Genomic DNA, 20,883 nt, shown 5'->3' on the forward strand with positions numbered 1-20,883 from the left:
AACCTTTGTGCTTAGAAATCACTGAGTCTGGGAGACACAAAAACAATTTAAAAAAATTTTAAAAAAAAGGAAAAACCCCCCAAAAAACCCCAAAACAAAAAACCGAAAACGGGCATCACCTGGCAGCTCCATCCTCCTCTCTCCGAAATCCTGCTCCCTCGCTAAAGCCGACCGAAGGGAGCCCGGCCACTCTCCCTCTCCGGCCCTTCCCCAGACGAACGAACGGGCCGGGCCGGCACCGCTCTCCCTCACGGACAGACGGACAGACGGGCCGGCACCGCTCTCCCTCACGGACAGACGGACAGACGGACCGCGGGGCAGGGGGGGGCGCGGGGGCCGCCCCGCTCCCACCGGGCCCCGGGGAGGCGCCCAAAGCCCCTCGCCCCGTTCCCATTCCCATTCCCATTCCTGGCCGCCGCCCCGGCCCGGCCCGCGGGCTCCGGGCCCCGCTCCGCCCCGGCCCGCGCAGGAGCCGCGCCGCGGGGCTTGGGGCGGCGGGGAGCGCGGGGGGGCGGCTGCGGGCCGCCCGTCCCATAAATACCGCCACAAATAGAGACTATAAATATAAATAGGGGGGGGGAGGAGGTACTTAGAGTCAGTCCAGTGCTTTTTTCTCAGCGCTCTCTTTATTGTTGGTCCGGGAGTAGGGCTCGAAGGCGGACGAGCTCAGGTAGCGGGCCGACAGTTCCTGCAAGTTGCCCGCCAGAGAGCCGGCCACGGCCAGGGGCGCGGAGGAGAGGCGGCCGGCCACCGAGCCCAGCAGCGCGGGCACCGGCAGCCCGAACAGCCCGTGCCCGGCCGCGGCCGCCCCGTGCAGCGCAGCCGGCGGGGGCGGCCCGGGCGCTCCGCTGGCGGCCGGGGGGTGCGGGGAGCCCCCTCCGCCCGGAGCCGCCGCCGCGGAGCCGCTGCCCGCCGCGGCCAGGCCGGGCCCGCGCAGCGCCGAGCCCAGCGCGCCGCCGGCACAGGGCGGCAGGAGGCCGGGCAGCCCCGGCGGGGACAGCAGCCGGCCTTGCTCCAGCAGCCGCAGGACGCTGCAGGTGGCGGCGGTCTCGGACACCACCGACCGCAGCTCGGAGTCCTTGCCCTGGTCCTTCTTCTGCTTGGTGCGCCGGTTCTGGAACCAGACCTTGACCTGCAGGCCGGGGAGAGAGGCAGGGTCAGCGGGGCGGCAGGGACGGCGCCCCCGCCAGGTGCCCTGGGACCCCGGCCCGGCTCCGCAGGGCGCGGGGGAGGATGCGGGGAGGGAGGGCGGGAGAGCCGACAGACACTTGGGAACGGGGAGCGCTTCCAAAACGCACAAAGCGACACCCACAGAACACAGCACCCTCATGCCTTGTCTGTTCCAGGTTTCGGAGTGCCCCCGGGGCTGGCGAAGGCCCTTAGTTCTGCATCTTTAACCGGACCTCTCTCACTTATACTATTTTAGCTGTCGGCCAGTAGTTCTCTGAGAGCTGTACTCAGACCTTTCCCCAGCGCCTTATTCTAAGCCGGCTCAACCGGTGCCTCGGGCACTCCGCGGCCCCTCACCCCGCTCGCAGGGTCCCCGCACGCTGCCCCTGAGCTGCTGTCCGCTCGGCTCTGGCTCTCCTTTTCATGTGGGTAACAGCAGCAACGCGCTTCTTCCCCCTTATCTCAACCTGGACACTCTCTCTTCACCTCCCAACCTATTTTAAATACTGTTCAACTTTAAAAAGAAATCCTGGAAGTCACTCAAAAAAACCAAAACAAAACACAACAAAAAACACACGTGGTAGGTTTTGTAACCTACGAGCCATTGAACTTGTCATTCCTACCCATTAAAGAAAGAAAAAAGCTAATTTATGTGTCAGGGAAATTTATTGTTATATGATGCTTTGAGGAAATATGAAACCGGCTTTCAGAAGTTTGTACTTTTTAGATGCTTCCCAGTGCTCTCGCATAGTTTTAACCCGCGTGGCCACCCCCGGCCTTTCTGCCCTGGAGGTTTGAGGGGCGGTTCTCACCCTCCGACATACAGGGAATTCAAAATACGGCCCAAACTTCAGCCCCGTCCCTGGATCTCTCGTACCCAGGAAAGCTCAGACCGAACGTCTGTCTCTAACCCTGCAGCCCCGAGAGAAGGAGCCCGCCTGCCCCTCCGGGTTCGAGGAGCTGTATCCCTCTCGGCCTCTCCTCCCTTCCCCCTGACAGCAGTAGCGCATCTCCGCGCCCGGGGGCGGCTGGCCCCGCGCAGCCGAGGGGACACCGAGTCCCGGCAGGGCCGGGAGTCCCGGCAGGGCCGGCGCGTCCCCGGGGGCCGGAGGCGCGGGAGAGCCGCGCCCGGGCCGGGAGGAGTTCGGCTTCGTGGCCCAGATCCCGCGAGCCGGGCCGCCTCGCCACGGGGAGAGCCCACGGAGGGCTGTGTGCGGGGATGCGGGGGACCCCCTTAGCCAGCAGCTCCCCTTCCCCAGCCTCACAGAGTTGTAAGTCCCTCTCCTCAGCCACGAACCTTCTCCCTGGAGAGCTGTGGCCCTCCCCCCATCACCAGACACGCGTGGGCACCTCTGGGGCAGCCTCGCCTCTCCATGGGCCCGCGGCCCTGCCCGACAGCCCCGGGGACTGTGGCGGCGGGGTCGGCCTGTCCCTGGGGCACGCAGGGCCAGGGGGATCCCCGGGCCGGGAGGGGGATCCCCGGGCCGGGAGGGGGGTCCCGCTGCGCAGGGCAGGGCAGGACAAGGCAGCGGGGGCTTCCCGTCCCTCTAGGGTTACCTGAGTCTCGGAGAGATTGAGCTGGCGGGCGAGCTCGGTGCGCTCCCGCCCCACGACGTACTGGCACCGCTGAAACTCCATCTCCAGGCGGTAGAGCTGCTCGGCCGTGAAGGAGGTGCGGGTTCGCTTGGGACGGTCCAGATCAAGCCCCTTAGGCAGAATAATCTCTCGGATTGAACCTTTGGCATCTGGTAAAGGAAAGCGCAGTCAGCTGCATACCCAGGCAACTCTCCTCTCCTTTTTTTTTTTTCCCCGTCTTTTTTTTTTTTTTTTTTAAATTTTATTACTTTAATTATTTTTTATTTTCAATTTTTCCAACGGAAAGAGCAATCCCCATCACCTTCAAGACCGAGACTCTAGTCGGGATGGAACTGTGACACTGCACCTGACCATTACATTCAAGGAAGGAAAAAAACCCCACTACCCACAACTTAGAAGGAAGGAGGGGGTGATGGGGGCCTAGGGCTCTATAATTAATCCCCTCAGCCCATTTAAAAATTAGTTTAAATACACTGCTCTCACAGTACGACACTGCGGCATCACCCACGGCCCTTCTGGGAAGCTGTGGAGAGAGAGATCCTCTAGGCCATGCTTTGTGCCTGGAGTGCAGGGCAACTCTTTGTTCCCTTTGGGTTCCGGGTTAGGACTTGCTGGCAGCCACCACACACACCTCGAAGCCCCCCAAAATATAAAACCATCGTTTTATATTTATATATATATAAAACAAGTTTCCCATGCGGGGGAAAAAAAAGAAAAAAAACAGGCAGGAGTTTTCTGGGCAGAGGCAGTGCTGCCCTGAGCTGGCTGCCTGCCACCATGAATGTGGGGACACCTCCAATCCACCTTGCACTGCTACCGCCACCGCTTTGGGTTTTGGCAAAGAGAAGAAGCAAGAAGGAAAAAAAAAAAAAAAAAAGAAAAAAAAAAAAAAAAAAAAAAAGAAACCAAGGCACCAACCAGCTGCAGAAACCTCAGTTTTCTGGTAGCCTCAACTGAAGGAAAGCGGGACAAATCTTATTAACATGACTGTCAAGCTAGAGCCAGATTCAGGTTACCTAAAAACCTTCCCAACTTTACTCGCCGTAATTTTACCTCCTCGGTATGGTTTAAATCAGAGACAATCACATCATTTTAATCTGACTCCTCTCTGGGTCAACCAGTGGTGCAAGGATTAAATCTTGCTTCCAAGGCCTGCTTCCCACCGATTTTGTTTCGATTCTTTTCTCTCCCTCCTCCCCCCAAACGCACCTTAATAAAACCGAAATTTCTTCAGGTAAATGAATTATTTTTAGTTTTTTGTTTAGAAGAAGGTACGAATAGGGTAATTTAATTATTTAAGCCCGGAGGAGGGACGAGGGTTGTGAAAAAATGTAACATACAACTATTAAAAAGTAGTAATTAAACAGCCCTTCGTCCATTTATTTTAAAGGCTGGTGGTTATTTAAAAACAGCCCTATCCTCTGGACGCGGAGAGAGAGGGGGTACAGCGGCAAGCCCCTGCCCTCCGAGAGGGCCTTGCTGCCCGCAGCCCCGTGCAATTGTCCGCGGCGTGCGGGATGTGCGGGATGTGCGGGATGTGGGGTGTGCGGGGTGTGCGGGTGTGCGGGATGCTCGGGATGCTCGGGATGCTCGGGCGCGGAAGGAGCGCGCCCGGCCCGCGGGGCAGAGCCGCGGCCCCCCGAGGGAACGCTGTCCCCGGGGGCTCCCCGCGGGGCCGGCACCCCGGGAAGGCTGCAAAGTAGGAAAAAAAAAAAAAAAAAAAAAACCACAAACAACCAACAATAAGCGGGGCCGGCCCGTTCCGGGGCAGCGCCGGGCAGGAATCACCGCGGCTTAACTTCTCCCCGAGACGCGGCGGAAATTCAGCGCGATAAAGCCGGCGGGAGCGGGGCTGGCGGCATAGCCCGCCCGGGGACTGGGGTCTCTCCCCCGCAGCCGTAGGAAAGGGCTTTCAACCCAGGGCCAGACCAAAGGCAAAGTAACAAAATAAACCCATCTCCCGGGCGTGAGCACGGCTCACCTTCCCCCACCCTCGCCAAACACCTCAAACTCATACCTCTAACTAGGATCCTCCTGCAATAGTCCGGATCAGCCGAACTAGATTTACTTTTATTACAACCTTCCGTAGCTGCAGAGGCAGAAAAAGTCCCTTGCTGATCCTTCAAAAAAGAAGTAGAAATATTTCCTTCAGACCCTTTGCTTTCCTTGCCCTCTTTATGTCCGTTCTTCGAGACCCGGTTAGCTTCAGTCTCTGAACTGCATCTAACGTCCATTTTGTCTTGTTTCCCAAACATGTAGTGCAATAAAAACAAAGCAAAAAAAAAAACCACCAGCAACAATAACAAAAAATTACAGAAGAGTAGAAGAAGGAGAAGACGAAGTCTATGCTGGATATTGCACGGCTTAGGGTCAGATCGGTGGGGATCTGTAAAGCACCTTGAGTAAGGAAGATCGGTTTTTATCCCACTGGAAAAGCAGCGGCTTCCTCAGTCCCAGCGTCCTAATGTGACTGTCCGGCTTCCCAGAGCGCCCAGTGATCAGGTACTCAACAGTACAACTCTAAAATGATTTAATGTCTGCCTTATTACAGAGACATGTAGTTGTTAGACACACAGAGGGACGCGCACTCGCTGTTTCAATTGATTACGGGTAATTTTGCAGCCTCCACATTTAGGTTACCTCATGAATACACTAAATTGTTTGGATAATATATCAGATCGTAATGGATGGTTTGTGTGCTTGTCCCCAATCAAGTAGAGTTTAGCCAGTGAATAAACTGAAATGATTGGTCTTGCTTTCAGGAAACACACAATCAAAAGACTGAGACTTCCAGAAAAAAAAAAAAAAAAAAAAAAAAAAAAAAAGGGAGAGAGGAAAAAAAGGGTGGGGGAGAGGGGAAAAAAAAAAACTTTTGACAAGATTCACCCTGAATTGTTAGCACCATTAGCAGCCATTATTAACTTTCTTCAGTATGCCTTTGACCTCACGATTATATAGTGGCTTTCTCCAAAGCACGCCAAATAAATCTGAATAAAGCTGCTAGGAAGGGCTGGAAAAAATGCAGTTGCAGGGGGGTGAAGAAAAAGCAAAAAAAAAAAAAAGCCCCCTGAATTCTAAACAAACAAACAGATCCCCAGCACGCACACACACAAAAAGTTCTTCCTTCAAGCAGATCTCTCCAAGGAAGCAGGTTATCTTGGCCAGCAGAAATCCTCGTTATCACATCTCCCCACAGACAGCCATCTTAAACTCCTACCTCTCCTTATTTCAGTCCCGATACTTGCTTTTTGTGCTTCTCCCTCTGTGTGTGTGTGTGTGCGTGCATGTGTGTCTGCTAATTCTGCACCTTCGCAAACACTGAACCTATTCGCAGAGCCTGCTCATTGAAAAAAAAAAAAAAAGCCAGCTTTGTGTGCAGTGGATCCAAGAGGGGGGAGAAAGGAAGAGGGGGAGAAAGAGGGAGAGAGGGAGGGAGGGAAGGAAGGAGAGAGAGAGAGATAGCCCATGAAAAATCTCAACTGCGTGATCCACTAAAGGAGAAAAAAGTTTTACTCTAGCTATTTCATTGTCTCTGCTACAATATCTTTGAGAACCGCAACAGCCAGTAATCCAATAAGACCATTGATTAGGCTACAATGATTCAATTCAAGCAAATGGCCTTGTGCAAAGAGCATGCTCCAGTCCTTCTTGTCACCTTGCAGGGCAGAAGCCCTCTTCATGCTGCTCTCCTTATTCATTCCTTTATGGGAAATGTAGAGCAAAAGGAGTGAAAGATGGCAATTATCTAATTGGACTATTAACAAACAATTCTCTGAGTGTGGCTGTCTGGCAGTGGTTCTTGGGTGAGGTGAAAGGCCACATGTTGCACTGGCCCCATTCACAAAGAGTTTAGGGGCCTGAGAGGGAGAGAAAGAATTTTCCCTGAGAATTTTTCACACAAATGGCGGTGTATCCACCGGCCGTGCTGTTCCCTGCCTCGTCCTTCTGGCCTGCCTGGGCTGCTGCCTGGGAATTTCACCCACCTGAAGCAGGCAGGGGCTCCCCTGTGCTTTACTGCAGATGATAGCAGTGTGTGAAAGCAGAATGTAGCACCCTTGCCAGGGCTGCTCAGCCCCATGGGCCTCATCCTGCTTCTGCTGAAGGAATAAAACCACCCTCACCCCATGGGACCCAGTCTTTGTCCAAGGCTGTGTAACCAAGTGAAGGATCCAGTGCTGGGGCTTCATCAGCACAAACAGGAAGTTCAGGGGAGGCAAGAAAAGAAAAGGGGGAAGAAAGGGAAGGGAAAGGGAAAGGGAAAGACCAAAGTTCATAGATATATTTCAATGAGTTTTCTTTAGCGAAAATGAAATCTTGATCATTTTTCCACAAATCACAGCATAATTTATTTATATTGCCATTGTCTGGAAAGTCAGATTGAGATTGATGAGGTGCCCCTAAGATTTTCATCAAGCCCAATCATTTCAACTATATTTCTACAGACATGTGGACATGGAATGTGCTTCTTATGGTCCAGGTTTTATTTTTCCTTACAGCCAGTAACAAGTGTGTCTCCGTGGTCTGTTGTCATTAGTTACTACTTGTATGACAGTCATGCCCAGGGGCCCCAAATAAATCACAGCCCCATTGTACAAGGCTTCATGCAGATATGGAGAGAAGATGGATTGAGTTCACTTCCTCCAGGAATTTGCAGTGCTGTGCAAAGGCCTGTTGAGTGAAGGGATGCTCAGGAAACAGTACATTTAAGGGAGACTCAACCCTTTGAGGGGAGATGCAACAAGTGGATGTGGATTAGTGAGAATATTTTTCATGTGGCTGAAGTATAGGCTGTGCTTAGCAGTTAAGCTTTGTTGTGTGATATAGGTAAACATATACATGGGTATGTATGCATAGGCAAAGTAGCATCAAGAGTCCTGGCTGGACATGTTCGTTTAATGCTAAATAAAACAAAGTTCTGTTTCAAACATTTTTACATAACAGAATTTATTTTAGACAGAATAGGCATAGTGAATCCCATAAAAGGTCTACTGTGAAATACAGAGCAATTATAATTACATTTGTATAGGTGCGTGGGAGTATGTATGACATTTCCCCCCATGTTTTTCATTATGTTAATGTCTAGGCATAGGCCATAAAATAAACATGGAGCTATTGAACTCAATTACAGCGTTTGAAGCAGAATATCTGGAGATTAAATATTGCATTTGTGAGATAATCTGGCTTTTTTTTTTTTCCAACAAGCACCTGATCCAAAGCTCTGTAAAGACCAGCGGAATTTTGTTCTACTTGTGTAATATCTCAATAAATGCATTGCAAGCCTCTTTTTGTTCATGGAAGTCAGTGGTGTAAAGAGGTTTTTCCTCTTACTGAAGCCGTTAAATTTACTTTCACACATTATGAACACGGTACTGTTGAAGATCTGGAAATCCAAATACTGAGCCTAATCCAGCAGCAAACCTGTAGTGAGCAGACAAGCCTATTCCCATACAGCTCAGTTACTTTAATTGTGCTCTGCTCATCTGCAACAAACAGCAATGCCCAGAAGAGCACTGGGAAATTCAAACTTTTACCATTTATAAAAGCAACATTTTCATTAGTCTAGCAGTCAGTAAACTTCCTTTCACCTGTTGTCATTAATTCCCCCCCCCCTTAAAATGGCTAAAATAAAGCATTTTTGAATGTTATGATCATTCAGGACATAATATGTCCCCTTCTCACTGTCATAACTCCAGGATTTCTGTAGCTTCAGCATGCTTACATCTACACTCGTGTGTCACTGGATAAGCAGATTAGGGGTTACTTCCTTTCCCTTTAAATAATGCTTAAAATTACGTAGCACACTACAGAGGTACTCCCTGGCTGTACTTTTCTATGTAGGCCTTGCCACTTTTGAAATACTGTTTTATTAGTTTGAATTAGCATGCAGAAGACTGAAAAAATCTATTTCTCATTGACTACCACTATTTATTTTGTTTTTATCTCTATTTGATACATAAGGAAAGATACACATTATTGCTATAACTTTCTATACTCTTCTTTGTTGATCAAATAGTTCTTTCTTAAATTATGCTTAAGGCTTGCATGCCAAGCTGGTTATCAAGTCTGAGCATGGTGCTAAACTGCAACTGAGCTTGAAGCTAAAAGACTCATCTGAAGGATCCTGTGTTTAATTCACTTAATTTAGTAAATAACAGATGCTACATTTCTCTAGGATAAGATGTTTCTGTCCAGCATGAGTAACACTCTGTGAGTGGAGAAGAAGATTATCTTCATCAAGATGGGAGGTTCACCAGAATGTTCTTCTTTCTCCAAGTCTCAGTGATGTGTTAATCAACAGGAACATCCAGCACCTGCTTGAAACAAAGTGCACAGCATAATTAACAATTGTGCTGCTCCTGCAATTACTCACTTCAAGGAAGGAAAATGCCATACAACTGAAGATGAACTCTGGAAATTTCAACATATACATAATATTGTGTATTTGGGGGACATTCAGGAGGCATATGCTAAGCCCTTAGTTGAAGATGGTAATTTGTTCTACTGTGAATTGCCTTCAACTCCTGCAAGTGAGCCTAGAAAATGGGACCCTTCCCACGCACATGAGCAGTGTCCTTGAAGACAGGACCATGCCTTTATCTGGAAGCTTTACATGATCTTTGAAGGAAAGGATTGAAGTCTTTGATTCAGTTCAGCTTTCCATGTGGAGTGGAAGATATGGTTGTCATGTTTGTGATAATCTACATGGCTAGAAACAGCTCTAATTCCACTTTTCCAGGACTTTCTGAGGACTGATGCTCAGGTGCATTTGTGTTGTTTAACTGCATGTGGGTCCCTGGATTATCATATAAAAGGCATCCATGGTGTATTTGATGTGACATTAAATGTCACAGGCTCACAAGAAATCTAATAGGTACAACAAAGACAGTTGCTCTCTGTCTTCAAGTGGGCAACAATACCATATGTTGATATACAGTATGGATGTAGCCCTGTTTCCAAATAGTCCTCATCAGCTCTTATGCAAGTGTTGTGTTCTTCATTCCTGTCCCTTTACATTCCTTCCATTTTGCAAGACAATAGTCCAAAATAAATGAGCACATCCAGAGGTGTATTTAAAATAAAGTATCAGATCAGGATAATATGTGTTAGTGTTATTCCTTGTAGCTCTTACATTCCCTTGCTTTGCTATGCTCCTGATTACTAGCCTGGTGCAGAATACTGAACTAGCTGCTTCTTAATTTTCCTGCATACTTTGCCAGTAATTGCAGTATTGTCTCTTCCAGATCCTAACCCGAGCATATTGGCAGGACTCAGCAGTGCTGTTCTGGAGGCCAGTAATAATGAGCATGGGTATCACACATGTATCATGATTAATCATGTTGTGGTCATTATGAGATGCCCCTTACAGTTATCAATCTGGACAGTAGATTAATCCAAAGCTTCATTGCCTGTATCATGCCCATGGCATATGCAAGCCATCTGAACAATGCTGAGATGTGATTCTTTTTGTGGGGAAAATCTGTGAATTAAGAGGAAATGCAGTTTGTTCCCTGACAGCAGATTGAGAGCCTTTGGTTTCAGTCTAAGCCATGTCACTGACTCCCTCTGTAATCACCAGTACCTGAACACTCAAACTCCCTCTGCCTTCATTTCACCCAATCCTGAGAGGGGGGTGAGCTTTACCAGCTTGCTCAGAGCACTCATGAGTATTTGCCAACTCAAAAGCTTTTATCCCCCTAGCCTTTACTATTGGTGCTAAAACTCTCACAACCAGATTCTTCCACATAGCCAATACAAGCAAGCTTCAAGATTTAAACAAGAGAACTTTGCAAAGGTGACATGTTCAGGGTAGTAAATATGAACTGTCCTCTTTTCAATACTTTGAGTTTTAGCACTGAAGACCTTTGCATCAAAAGAAAAAAAAATCAAATTTGGGGTTAATTAATTTCTTTGATTTTGAAAACTTAAGTCAGATCAGATTGAACACAAAGCGTGTCTCAAATGCTGATAATCATGGTTCCAAGGAGCCAAGGGAGGGCTGTAGAGGACAATCTTATTGACCTTAGTCTGTTCCTTAGGTACCATCCAAAAACTGGAATCGTGTGAGTGATCAGAAACCGTCCCTTCGCTCTGGAGTGGGATAAACTCTGCCATCATCCCAATGCTTATGTAGCCTGGTATCCAGTAGACTTGGTGAAAGCCTTCTTGAAATAGTTAATTGTGATTTTTTTTTAATTGCTGTTTTTTCACCTTATCATGTGATTACCTTATTCTCCATGTGAAAATGGGAAATGTCAACAAGTACAAACCACCAGCAAAATCAAGTCTGTTCTGCAAAGGTTTGTCTATGCAGGTGCTTTGGTTACATCCAACAAATAAGAGCCTAAACAAGAAATCATTAAAATATAGGTCTTGAAAGTTCACTCATAGCATAAAGAGAAATGTGGCCACATTTACAGGAAATTTTTGGATTGAATATGTAGCTTGAATACTGGTAGGTTTTTGTAACCTGAAATACGGCAGCATTTCAGGTGGATCCCTGAAATAATGATTCAATACACTTCCTAACACTTTGTCATGGAAAGTGATGGAAGAGGTAGGCAAAACCTCAGTTTTTTGGTTTGTTAAAACCCATTGGAGATTGTGGGTTGATTTGGGGTGACTTCACTTTATGGTGAATACCTGATGCGTTTGGACATACCGAGAAGGTGAGCATCATGATGGCAGACAACTCTGAATGTGGCTAAATGAAAAGTAATGCAAATCATCAGTGATTAGCTGAATGGCTTGAATAATATGGAAAGTCCTGAATTTCCGGGAATCTCTCAGGAAAAAGAACTAGAAGTCATCAGTGTCTGATTTACCTCATTCTACAACAGCAACTTAAAAACTGAAAAAAAAAGGACAGAGGGATATTTTGTTTAATTAAATAAAGATAGAGTAGAATGCCAGAAAAAGTCAAGATAACATAGGATTATGCCGTAAGTACACATTAAACCTGTGTTCATTCTTTTTATCCTCTTCTCCTATGAGGTATATAGTGGATTCACAAAAATGTTCAAGAAAGTAAAATAAAAAATGGTTACAGAGCTACTAAGATTATTACATGAGAGATGGCAAAGTCTGAAATTATTTTGCTCAGAAGAAGATGAAAATGGAGCTGCTTGTGAAAGTTGAAACTCTCAAGCACTGAACATTGGACTTTCTTTTTATTTTGTCACATGAGAATAAGCATCAGGTTAAATTAAAACGCAGCAAATTTAGAATGAAAAGTAAATGCCCAGACACATGTCTCATCACCTGTGGGAGCTGCTGTTGCAGGAGGTTACTGAGGCAAACACCTTAGCCTGATTTTGAAGTGAATTGGACATTGTTAGGGACATTGGACATTGTCATTACACAAGGTTGAAAACAGTGATCAGCCTGATGGAATCTTACACCCTGGGCTGGGCACTGGCCACACGCAGGAGCCATGCAGAAGTGCTTCAGTTTGGCATTCAATTTGTTCTTATTTGAAGTATCAGGAGTAGAATATTCTGTAATATATCAGAAATACTGATGGCATTGAGTAGGGAAAACTGGAGTAGTACATTTGGGATAGCAGTTAAATTAATCCTTATTACAATGTAACTTGTGCCTCTGGTGAGAAAAAAAGAATGTGATCAGTGGAAGAGACAAGTAATGTGGCATAAGCACATCACATCACAAAAAATGTGAGGATGTGGCACCTGAGGACATGGTTTAATGGTGACCATAGTGCTGCCTTGATGGTGGGACTTGAAGCTCTTAAAGAGCTTTTCCAACCTCAATGATTCTATGATTTTAAGATACCCTGGAGTCTGGATCTGTGCTGTCTGAAATCTGACTCACTTTTGTGTGAAAGAAGCTGTGCTGGGCACACAGCAGTTGCACTGTCAGGAAGAAGTAGTTTGGCCAGAAATATGGCAATTTTTACCATATCCCTCAGTTTCTTATTAGTGCATATAAAGGAGTTTAGGTGTTGTTATAGTTTTGCTTATTCATTCAAATAACGGAGAGATGCAAATCTCAAATAATAGTACGATTCTGAAGATTAGGATATTCCTAGGGTACTGATTGTTTATTTTTATTGCTAGAATGTTTCTACCATCCAATAAGACAAGACAAGTGATGTTACATTAATAATACCTAGAATCCCCATGTCTGATTGTGCTCTTGGTGGATTAGATGCTGTGCAAAAAGACTGAGTAGGCTTTAAGATATTTACAACCTGAAAAAGACTAATTATAAAAGAGAAAAAAATATGGTTTACTTTATTTTTATAGATGGAAGGAATTATCATTTTTTATTTTATAGAAAGAAATAAAAAGAAGCACAGAGAAAGATATGCTTTCCCAGTGATGCTAGAGGGACTGAATGAGATCCTCAGGGCAGTGCTCTCACTCCAAGACCATTCACCAAGAAAAGAAAAAAATAATCAGGAAACAGAGGGTAACCAGCAAGGAAGGTGAATAACTGCCAAGCCCCCATTGCTGAGTTCTCAGGTGTAGAAATAATGCTACCTACTCCCTGCCCTACAATATGGCCCATACAACATCCACGGGATGTCTGACCGTGGACAAAAGTTGGACACATTTTCAAAGGGTATGTCCTTGAAATACTGACTCATTTGCCCACGTACCAGGTAAGAGAAGCCAGGGAAAGGCCCAGCCACAGCAACCTGTGATGGTTTTAGTCTAGACCTTGCTAGTAACCAGCTCGTAACCAAGCAAGTGGCCACGTTCCCAGAATTCCATAGGATTTTTATGTAAACCAGGGTGTCAATAAGATGGAGATGAGAGCCCTCACTCTCTGCTCTGCCGGTGAGGTGCAGGAGCAGTGGGTCCCTGCGTTTCCTCTCTTATCTGGGGCCTGGGGCCTGCAGTGACGGCTGCTCTGCCCTGCGGGAGGTTGGAGAGTGCTGGCCGTGTGTGGCAATCCTGTTTTTCTGAGGGACGTGGTGAGATTTGTTTTGCCAGTTCTTTATTTTGCTAGTTCTTGAGTTCGAGTGAGCATATCTGCTGTTTGTGTCCCTCTTTCCCCTTTCCCTTTTTGTTTTGTCCCTTTACTGTGTACATAGTGTTTTAATTGTATATAACTGCAATATGTGTAAAAATATATATTTTTATATAATTCGATTGGTTTCAGGTTCTTCAATTTTTATAGGGTTTTTTTCCTTTGCCCCAAGGGCAGAAGGGAGGGGGATGGGGTTGTTATTCTGAGTTCAGACATTTGGCAGAGAGCCAGGTCCGAACCATCACACCACTTTTCCAGGTTCCAGTTCAGGAGAATGCACAGCTTTGGGGACAGATTGTTTTTTCCATGGAGATGAGGTGCTGATGTTACTAAAATTGCTCTTGATTTTGACTTCTGGCATATTAAAGGGACAACTTCAATGACTGCTCAGTTGGCAGCCTATTACTTGGTTAGTATGAAGCTGTTCCATGCAATTTTCAGTTTCAGTTTTTTCTTTTTGTCTGTTATTCCTTCACTTCCTCCTAAGGAAGTGTAGAGTTGGACCTTTTGGTGTCTTTGACTTTTTATCATGGGAACTAATTCACAATTGTGTTGGCAGTGTTCCTACTGCTGTCAATGGGAATTATGTACTTGGAAGGAGAATGAAGCCATAACTGTTTAAGAATTCTGCTATTAAGACAGGAAAAGGTTTTTATTTTTATATAGTGCATTACATGTGAAGAATCAAAACCGCTTTGTGGGGAAAAGGAATAATAGACTGTACTTCACAAGAGTTGTTTGGAGTGATGTTCTGATTCAGAAGGAAAAGGACAAATGACTGTACAGATGTGAAGAGAATAGCAGAAGAGCTGGACATTCAAGGCAATAAAGCAGTCAACAAGTTTCCTGACAGAATAGACATGGCAAAGGGGAAATGGAAAGATGAGCTGCTGAAAAGAGCTAAATGTCAGCTGAGCAAAAATAAAAACATGTTGTAGAACTTTAGAGTAACCACTCAGTCCTCCAGTGCTTAGCCTTGAATTAAGCAGCACAGGTTAGTGGACGTTTACATGGAACCTGTTTTGTCTCTGCTATCTTACCAGTCCACAGTCATGTCATCTCAAGACACAAGGTTTGTTGGGGAGATGCTGTGTGGCACATGGGGCCATACTGTCACATTCATTCCTCTGAAGTCTCTTCAGTTAGGGAAAAGAGCATCACTCACTCACCCAAGTTTGTTGATGATGCCTTACTGGCAGGTTGCTGTTGAGATATGCTGCAAACCTGCACGTGCTGGACAGCCAAGTGCTGTGTCCTGGAAGGCTACTCGGTGCCAATTGCTGCTTCCTTACCAGATGGAGTGTCAGTTGTTCCACTGGGAAGGCCTAGGCAATGGTCCTTTCAGGCAAATGAACACCACATCAGGATTTCTTTTCATTTCATTATGTTTCTAACCTTTGAGTACCTTCCTCCCATCCCCTTCCTTTTAAATGGGATCCATCCAATTGCCTGCAATCTGACGGGAATAAAAGAGACCTGGGCTTGTGTTGCAGCCCATTCCACACCCGCACCTTGTGCAGCAGCTGTTCCCAGGCAGCTCTGGTCCTTCCAGCAGCGTGGCACACACAGCACTCTGCCTGTCCTCTGGTCAGGGGCCTCAGGAGCTGCAGGGAGAAACCATAGCAGTGCTGAGCGTGCTGTATCTGACAACCATCCGTGGTTCTACATAAACTGCAGTCACTAAAGCAGCTGAAATATAGATGAGCCCAAAGGCTGTCTCTTCCTCCAGGAGGAAGTCTCAGGAGAATCTGGAAGCACGGCATGTGCTGCACCTCCCTGACTGCCTTCCACCCTGCTGCCTCCCAGGCACAAGCTGGCCGCTCGGAATGGCTGAGCGCTGACACTCTGGCTTTGGTAGGGGCTTCCAGCAGGGTGTGACACCCTTCCCGCAGCAGGGAAGGTGGGCCAGACACAGCAGACTGCACAGACCCTGCCATAGGAGTTCCTTTAAGCAGATCGAATGTCCAAATAAGACCATACGACCCAAATGCATTTCATAGAAAGGGCCACAGAGATGCTCACCCCTCACAATGCACTATGTAATAAAGCTCAGCTTGCTTAGTTTAATTCACTGGGATGATTTTGCTGCTGCACCTTCATCTGGAATAGTGTCCAGAATAACAGAGCTCATTCTCAAAAATGCTGAGAAATGGTTGCATAAAGTTGCTGTTTGATTAATTTGAGCCGTAGGGCATGCAGGAAACTCAGGGGAACGTTTTTTGTCCAAGTAAATTTGCAATGAATAATCTTTTCAAGTTTGGTGGGGTTTTCTCAATAGAAGCAGCTTTCAGCATTTTGTATTATCAAATCCTTGTCCAAACATTTACTAGGCAACTGCAATGAGGCAAAGGAAATGTTAATGGTCCTTGTTTTTGCAGAGGTGAGATGGAGCATGGGCACGTGAAGTGACTTCCCTAAAGTCACTTGCTATTGAACTTGCAGCAGTGGAGTGGAGCCTTGCAGGGCTTTATGGCTCAATTCCATGTTTACAGCACTTCTGTCCTGAAGCACCAAGTAAAACAAATCAAGCAATATAGACATAAGATTTGAAATAACTCATACGAATCATTACAAATTATTTCTTAGATGTTGGAATTTCCCTATTCACCCTCTTTTAAAATAATACTTTTATGTAACATGCAGCAAGAATCCTCTTCTGCTATATACAAAATATAAGATCTACTACTGGAATGAAATGCAAATAAAACATTCAACGAGTTCCAATACAGCAAAGCACTTGAGTATGTGTTTATCTTTAAACACATCTGGACCCCCATTGACTTTGACAGGACTACTCATATGCTTAAAGATAAGCCTGCTTTTGTTGGATTATGGCCCTGAGGATCTAAGTGTTGGGGGAATCATTTTCATGCTCTCCAGAAAGGGCTTTAAATCACTTTTGTTTAAGGAGAGCTAACTGGTTGGATGTAAACACACCTAACAAACCAATAGATCAAGATTAACTTTTATGCTGAGCCACTTGACATGTTTAGAAATTACTTACTGTTGAAGTTTGGTTCTTATAGAAAATAACGATCCAATTATTTTTTAAATGAAATAGAGCTGCAGGAAAACCTTGATACTTCCACTTGGGAATTTTGTTTAAAAAAGAAAAGAAGAAGGAGGAGAAGAGAGACATAGCCATGCTAAAGGGAATGCAGTGTGCGTGTCTGAAGGGCAGGAGAGTTAGGTGGATTATTAGATTTCAGCACTTGAAAGGAGAAGCAGTGTGGTACATAATAGGACTTCCACAGATCGTCTGCTGCTGGTTTTGCTGTTTTGTTGGAGATGCTCTGCGATGGACAAAACAGACAGGCAGCAGGGCAATGTGACTCTAAAAAATAGGTTGCCTCTAATACAGTATCTTTTATTTGTGGACGTTAAAGAACATAATATAAAGTCCTTGAAAAGAGTGGAAAGGCTCTCACTGACTTCAAGAAGCTTTGCCTCAAGCTCTGCACTGCTACCTAGGCACTCAGGTCTACTCAAATATGCAGATCCACACAGGTCAGCAGTGCCCATCCCCTTGGAAGGTGCAAAGGCACCAGGGCTGGGATCTTACCCCTGCCTGTGACATACACAGCCCTCAGGCAGAGAAACAAATGGAAACAGCCCTTCTGTCCTGGAGTCTTTGTATTTTTTCACTTATTCCCAATCCAGTGCAGGCTGTGGGGCCCTGCCACGTCAGTGTGGTCTCCACAAGTGGGAGAGTGGTGCTGCCTCCCACCTCTCCATCACCTCCCACAGTCCCTTGAGCACCTTCTGCCTGGGGAACAGTGGGGTCTCAGAACTGCAGTGCAGGTGCAACCCATGCACTTCAACTCATTCCCTCTCAATGGGCCTTGAAAACATAATCATAAAGAGCAGTTGGTGGTAGTTTTTTTTGTTGTTGTTGTCATTGGGCTTTTTTTTAAGTAAAAACCAGAATTACTAATACTTCATGAAAACATTGCTTTTTAAACATTGCCACCTCTGCTCTATGCCTCATCAGGAGTCTAGATGGGAAAAGCAATGGGAAATGCAAGATAAGAAAGCCCTACCATCTAGGCCAAGCACAGCAATATAACATCACTTCAGTAGTAATGACAATGGAGAAGGAACAGAATGCTGTCAGGGGATAATGGTGTCCTGCTGGCAGCTAAATATGAAAGCCAAAGCAGAGACATTTATAAAATAAACAAGCATCAGGGAAGATGAGACATTTATTACAGAGTAGGAAATAGTGATCTTTAACAATGGTCCATTTTAGTTTCTCTCTTTTGTTACAGAAATATAGTGGTGTAAATGAATGCTTTGTCTCATGTATGATTTATTGTTTCTCAGGCAATTACCGGACTGTATTCGGTCTAGTGTAGGAGAGGGAATTGCAGTCATCTGACCCAAGGGCTGCTTATGGGGGCAAGCAGGCCAGGAAGAGACATGTTTTGAGTCTAAACCTCTGACCACCAACAAAAACAATAGGCCAGGCCATATCACATTGACTTATGACACAAGAGGTGTTGCATGATGGCAGAAATATGCAGGGCAGCACCCTGACACCATTTTAGTTGCAGAGCCTGGTTAAGCAGTTTCTGCACCCCACTCCTGCACATCATCCTGCTGTGGCTGCTTCTCCCAGCAGTGCCAGCTATAGCATCAAGTAATTATATGAGAAAGCAGATGGAATAACACAACACCAAGAAAATGGCTAGGTCCCCCTGAAGTTAGAGCCTTTGACATCTCTGTTGTGTCAGATGGGGTGTGTGCTGGAGGGACAAGCACAGTGGGCTGCAGTGAAGATGGAGAAGGGGGTAGGAGATCCCTATGTCAGGAGTAATTCTGTGAAGGAGAGGGCAAGGGGGACCATACCCTTAGTAAGAGGGTAGAATCACACTGAGACCATGGCATAAAATGTCCTACTCTAACACAGCTCCCACATGCTGCCATGCCATACATTTATTCTCTGTGGGGTACCAGATCTATGTAAATGTTTCATACAGAAAACAGCGGAGAATGCTATTTGGGCCAAAAGCAAACAAATTTACAACTTCTATCATTTCATATGGAAAAAAAACTCTGCAAGAAAGATTATGCTGTTTGCCATCAAGGTGTCAAACAGGGGAAGAGAAAAAGAGCAAGAACTTGAACACACTTAAGTAGTCAAGGTGCTGCCTGGAATGGGGGCAGAGCCGAACCCATACTCTTTTATTAACCTTCTATTAAAAAGGAAAAAGAAAACCCAACCCCCAAACCCCCACACATTAAAAACACAGTAGGGTCATGGTGACAGGTGTACAAATGAAGAAGAGAAAACACATATTTAAATTGTCGGAGGGATGTGTGACTTACAGCTATAAGATAAAATGAAATATAAAGAAAGAAAATACAGTTGACCATCAGAAAACATTTCTTAGCAAACTCTTTTTAGTATATTTTCACTATTTTCCGAGCTATCCGGAGGTATAACAACATTTTGAAACTGCGGAATAATTCCTATGAATTGTTTTTAAATTTAAAGCTAGACTGAAAAATGTAAGAAAATGCTACCAAGTGAGGATAGATTAAATGTCCTAATAGACATTTTCCCTCTCTAATTTCCATTAAGGTGATTAGCTGGAATGTTGTTTGCAGCATATTATTAAAAAACACTGCAAACACAATCATATAGTGCATCCAATATCTTAAACTAATGTTTGTAGTAAGAACAGTGATATAAAAATCCATCTCAGGTGTTTCATTACTCTACTTAGTGCCTGAGAGAATCACAATCTTCAATGTATGCATCTTGCAAGACTCCCCAGGAGAAGAGATTTGCATCAGCTCTTTAAAAGAAAAGGAGCAAATACAAACAGGGATTTGGTTGTCTAGTGTACAAGGGCAATCAGGAAAATTCATCTGAATTAACTGAAGCATGAATTTAATTTGGATCTTTCTGCCAAGTTACATTTTGCACATAATCCTCATTCAGAAGGAAAGTGTTTTGCATTGAGCGCGGAGCATTAGGCTCTCGCCGCGTACCTGTTGACATCGATATCCATTACCAGTTTAGCACGGATTACTTGCACCGTCCAGCCACTATTAAATAGAGAATTTGTTTGCATTTTTCTATGCTTACGGTTTGATGGGCAAGCTGCCAAGCATTTTAGAATTAACTACACAAAAACATCACCTCCGCCACGGCAGGGAAAACAGAACTGAGAGGGTTCCGTTTGATTCCCCAGTCCCAGAGAACCGTAACTCACAAATCATAACGAGGGGCCATCTAGCCCCCAAAACGGTGTCCAATTTGTGTGTTACATAGGTCACGGGCGGAAAATAAAATTACTAACACCCTTGGGACGACAGGAAGAGTTAGTGCTTTCAAATAACTTCTCTTTTTAAGGTAATACTTTGAAGTACCTGCCACATAAGCCCCGCCAGTTTACCTGCCCCCTCATTGCGGTGCTCCCTGCTCTGCGCGGCAGGAACGGCTCTTCCTCTCCCTGCATCCCGCTGCATCGGGCACCAGCCGAAGGTGGGGGGGGATGCTTTAAGAAAGTGTTTTATTGGGAAAGTGGTGTTTTGATGTTTGGTGTTTCTAGCTTTGTTTTAAACTGCGATAAATTAGCGCTAAGGAATAATAAAAAAAAAAGAAATAAAAAAAAAGAAAAAGAGAAAGAAAAAAAAAGAACAGAGAAGGGGAAAAAGGAAAAGAAAAAAGGAAAAGGAAAAGAAGAAAGGAAAAGAAAAACAGGAAAAGAAAATAGAAAACAGGGAAAAATGAGTAAAGAAAAAAAAGAAAAAAATTACTGTGGAGAAAAAAAAGGAGGGTAGGCAAACAAAAAACCTGTTCTGCGATGTTGGCGATGCCACCGCCCAGCCTGACGCCGCTGTCGGGGCAGGGAGTGACCCCGGGCCCAGCGCGGGGTGGGAGAGGGGAGCGGCAGGAGCTCCGTCCGTCCCGGGGAGCGGCTCCGCTCCCGCTCCGCTCCCGGCTGCGCGGGGCGGCCGGGTTGGGAAGCGCCGGGGAGACTCCCCGGGCGGCATCCCCGGCGGAGGGAGCGCAGTGGACCCGGGACCGCCCGAGCCGCCCTCGCAGGGCCGCGTTGCACCTGTCCGGTCGGACGGGCGGTCCCGGCCCAGCCCCCGCTGCGAGGCCTTGGCCAG

General features: G+C 46.1%; 1 protein-coding gene and 1 long non-coding RNA gene across 2 annotated transcripts; both read right to left on the minus strand.

Annotated features, from left to right (window-relative positions):
* Nucleotides 1–595: 595 nt before the first annotated feature.
* On the minus strand, nucleotides 596–5,021 carry VAX1 (ventral anterior homeobox 1). Its single transcript, XM_050340814.1, has 3 exons — nucleotides 4,784–5,021; nucleotides 2,728–2,915; nucleotides 596–1,132 (listed from the first exon to the last, which is right to left on the minus strand). Exons 1-3 carry the CDS (start codon nucleotides 5,019–5,021, stop codon nucleotides 596–598), a joined length of 963 nt encoding a protein of 320 aa, XP_050196771.1.
* Nucleotides 5,022–8,372: 3,351 nt separating this feature from the next.
* Nucleotides 8,373–20,354, minus strand: LOC126653304 (uncharacterized). The gene is made up of 3 exons (XR_007632209.1): nucleotides 20,163–20,354; nucleotides 15,270–15,362; nucleotides 8,373–9,077 (listed from the first exon to the last, which is right to left on the minus strand). It is a non-coding gene; the product is annotated as an uncharacterized LOC126653304 (long non-coding RNA).
* Nucleotides 20,355–20,883: the final 529 nt, after the last annotated feature.

This window comes from Myiozetetes cayanensis, unplaced genomic scaffold (assembly GCF_022539395.1).
Source record: "Myiozetetes cayanensis isolate MyiCay16 unplaced genomic scaffold, myiCay2020 scf10, whole genome shotgun sequence".
Lineage (NCBI taxonomy): Eukaryota > Metazoa > Chordata > Aves > Passeriformes > Tyrannidae > Myiozetetes > Myiozetetes cayanensis.

What these genes read in the sequence shown, in the direction of transcription:
- VAX1 (XM_050340814.1), bottom strand. Translation starts at nt 5,021, where the DNA reads ATGTTTGGGAAACAAGACAAAATGGACGTTAGATGCAGTTCAGAGACT. An exon ending in CAGGAGGATCCTAGTTAGAG is followed by an intron (nt 2,916 to 4,783) that starts GTATGAGTTTGA and finishes TTCCTTTACCAG; the next exon opens with ATGCCAAAGGTTCAATCCGA. An exon ending in TCAATCTCTCCGAGACTCAG is followed by an intron (nt 1,133 to 2,727) that starts GTAACCCTAGAG and finishes CCCGGCCTGCAG; the next exon opens with GTCAAGGTCTGGTTCCAGAA.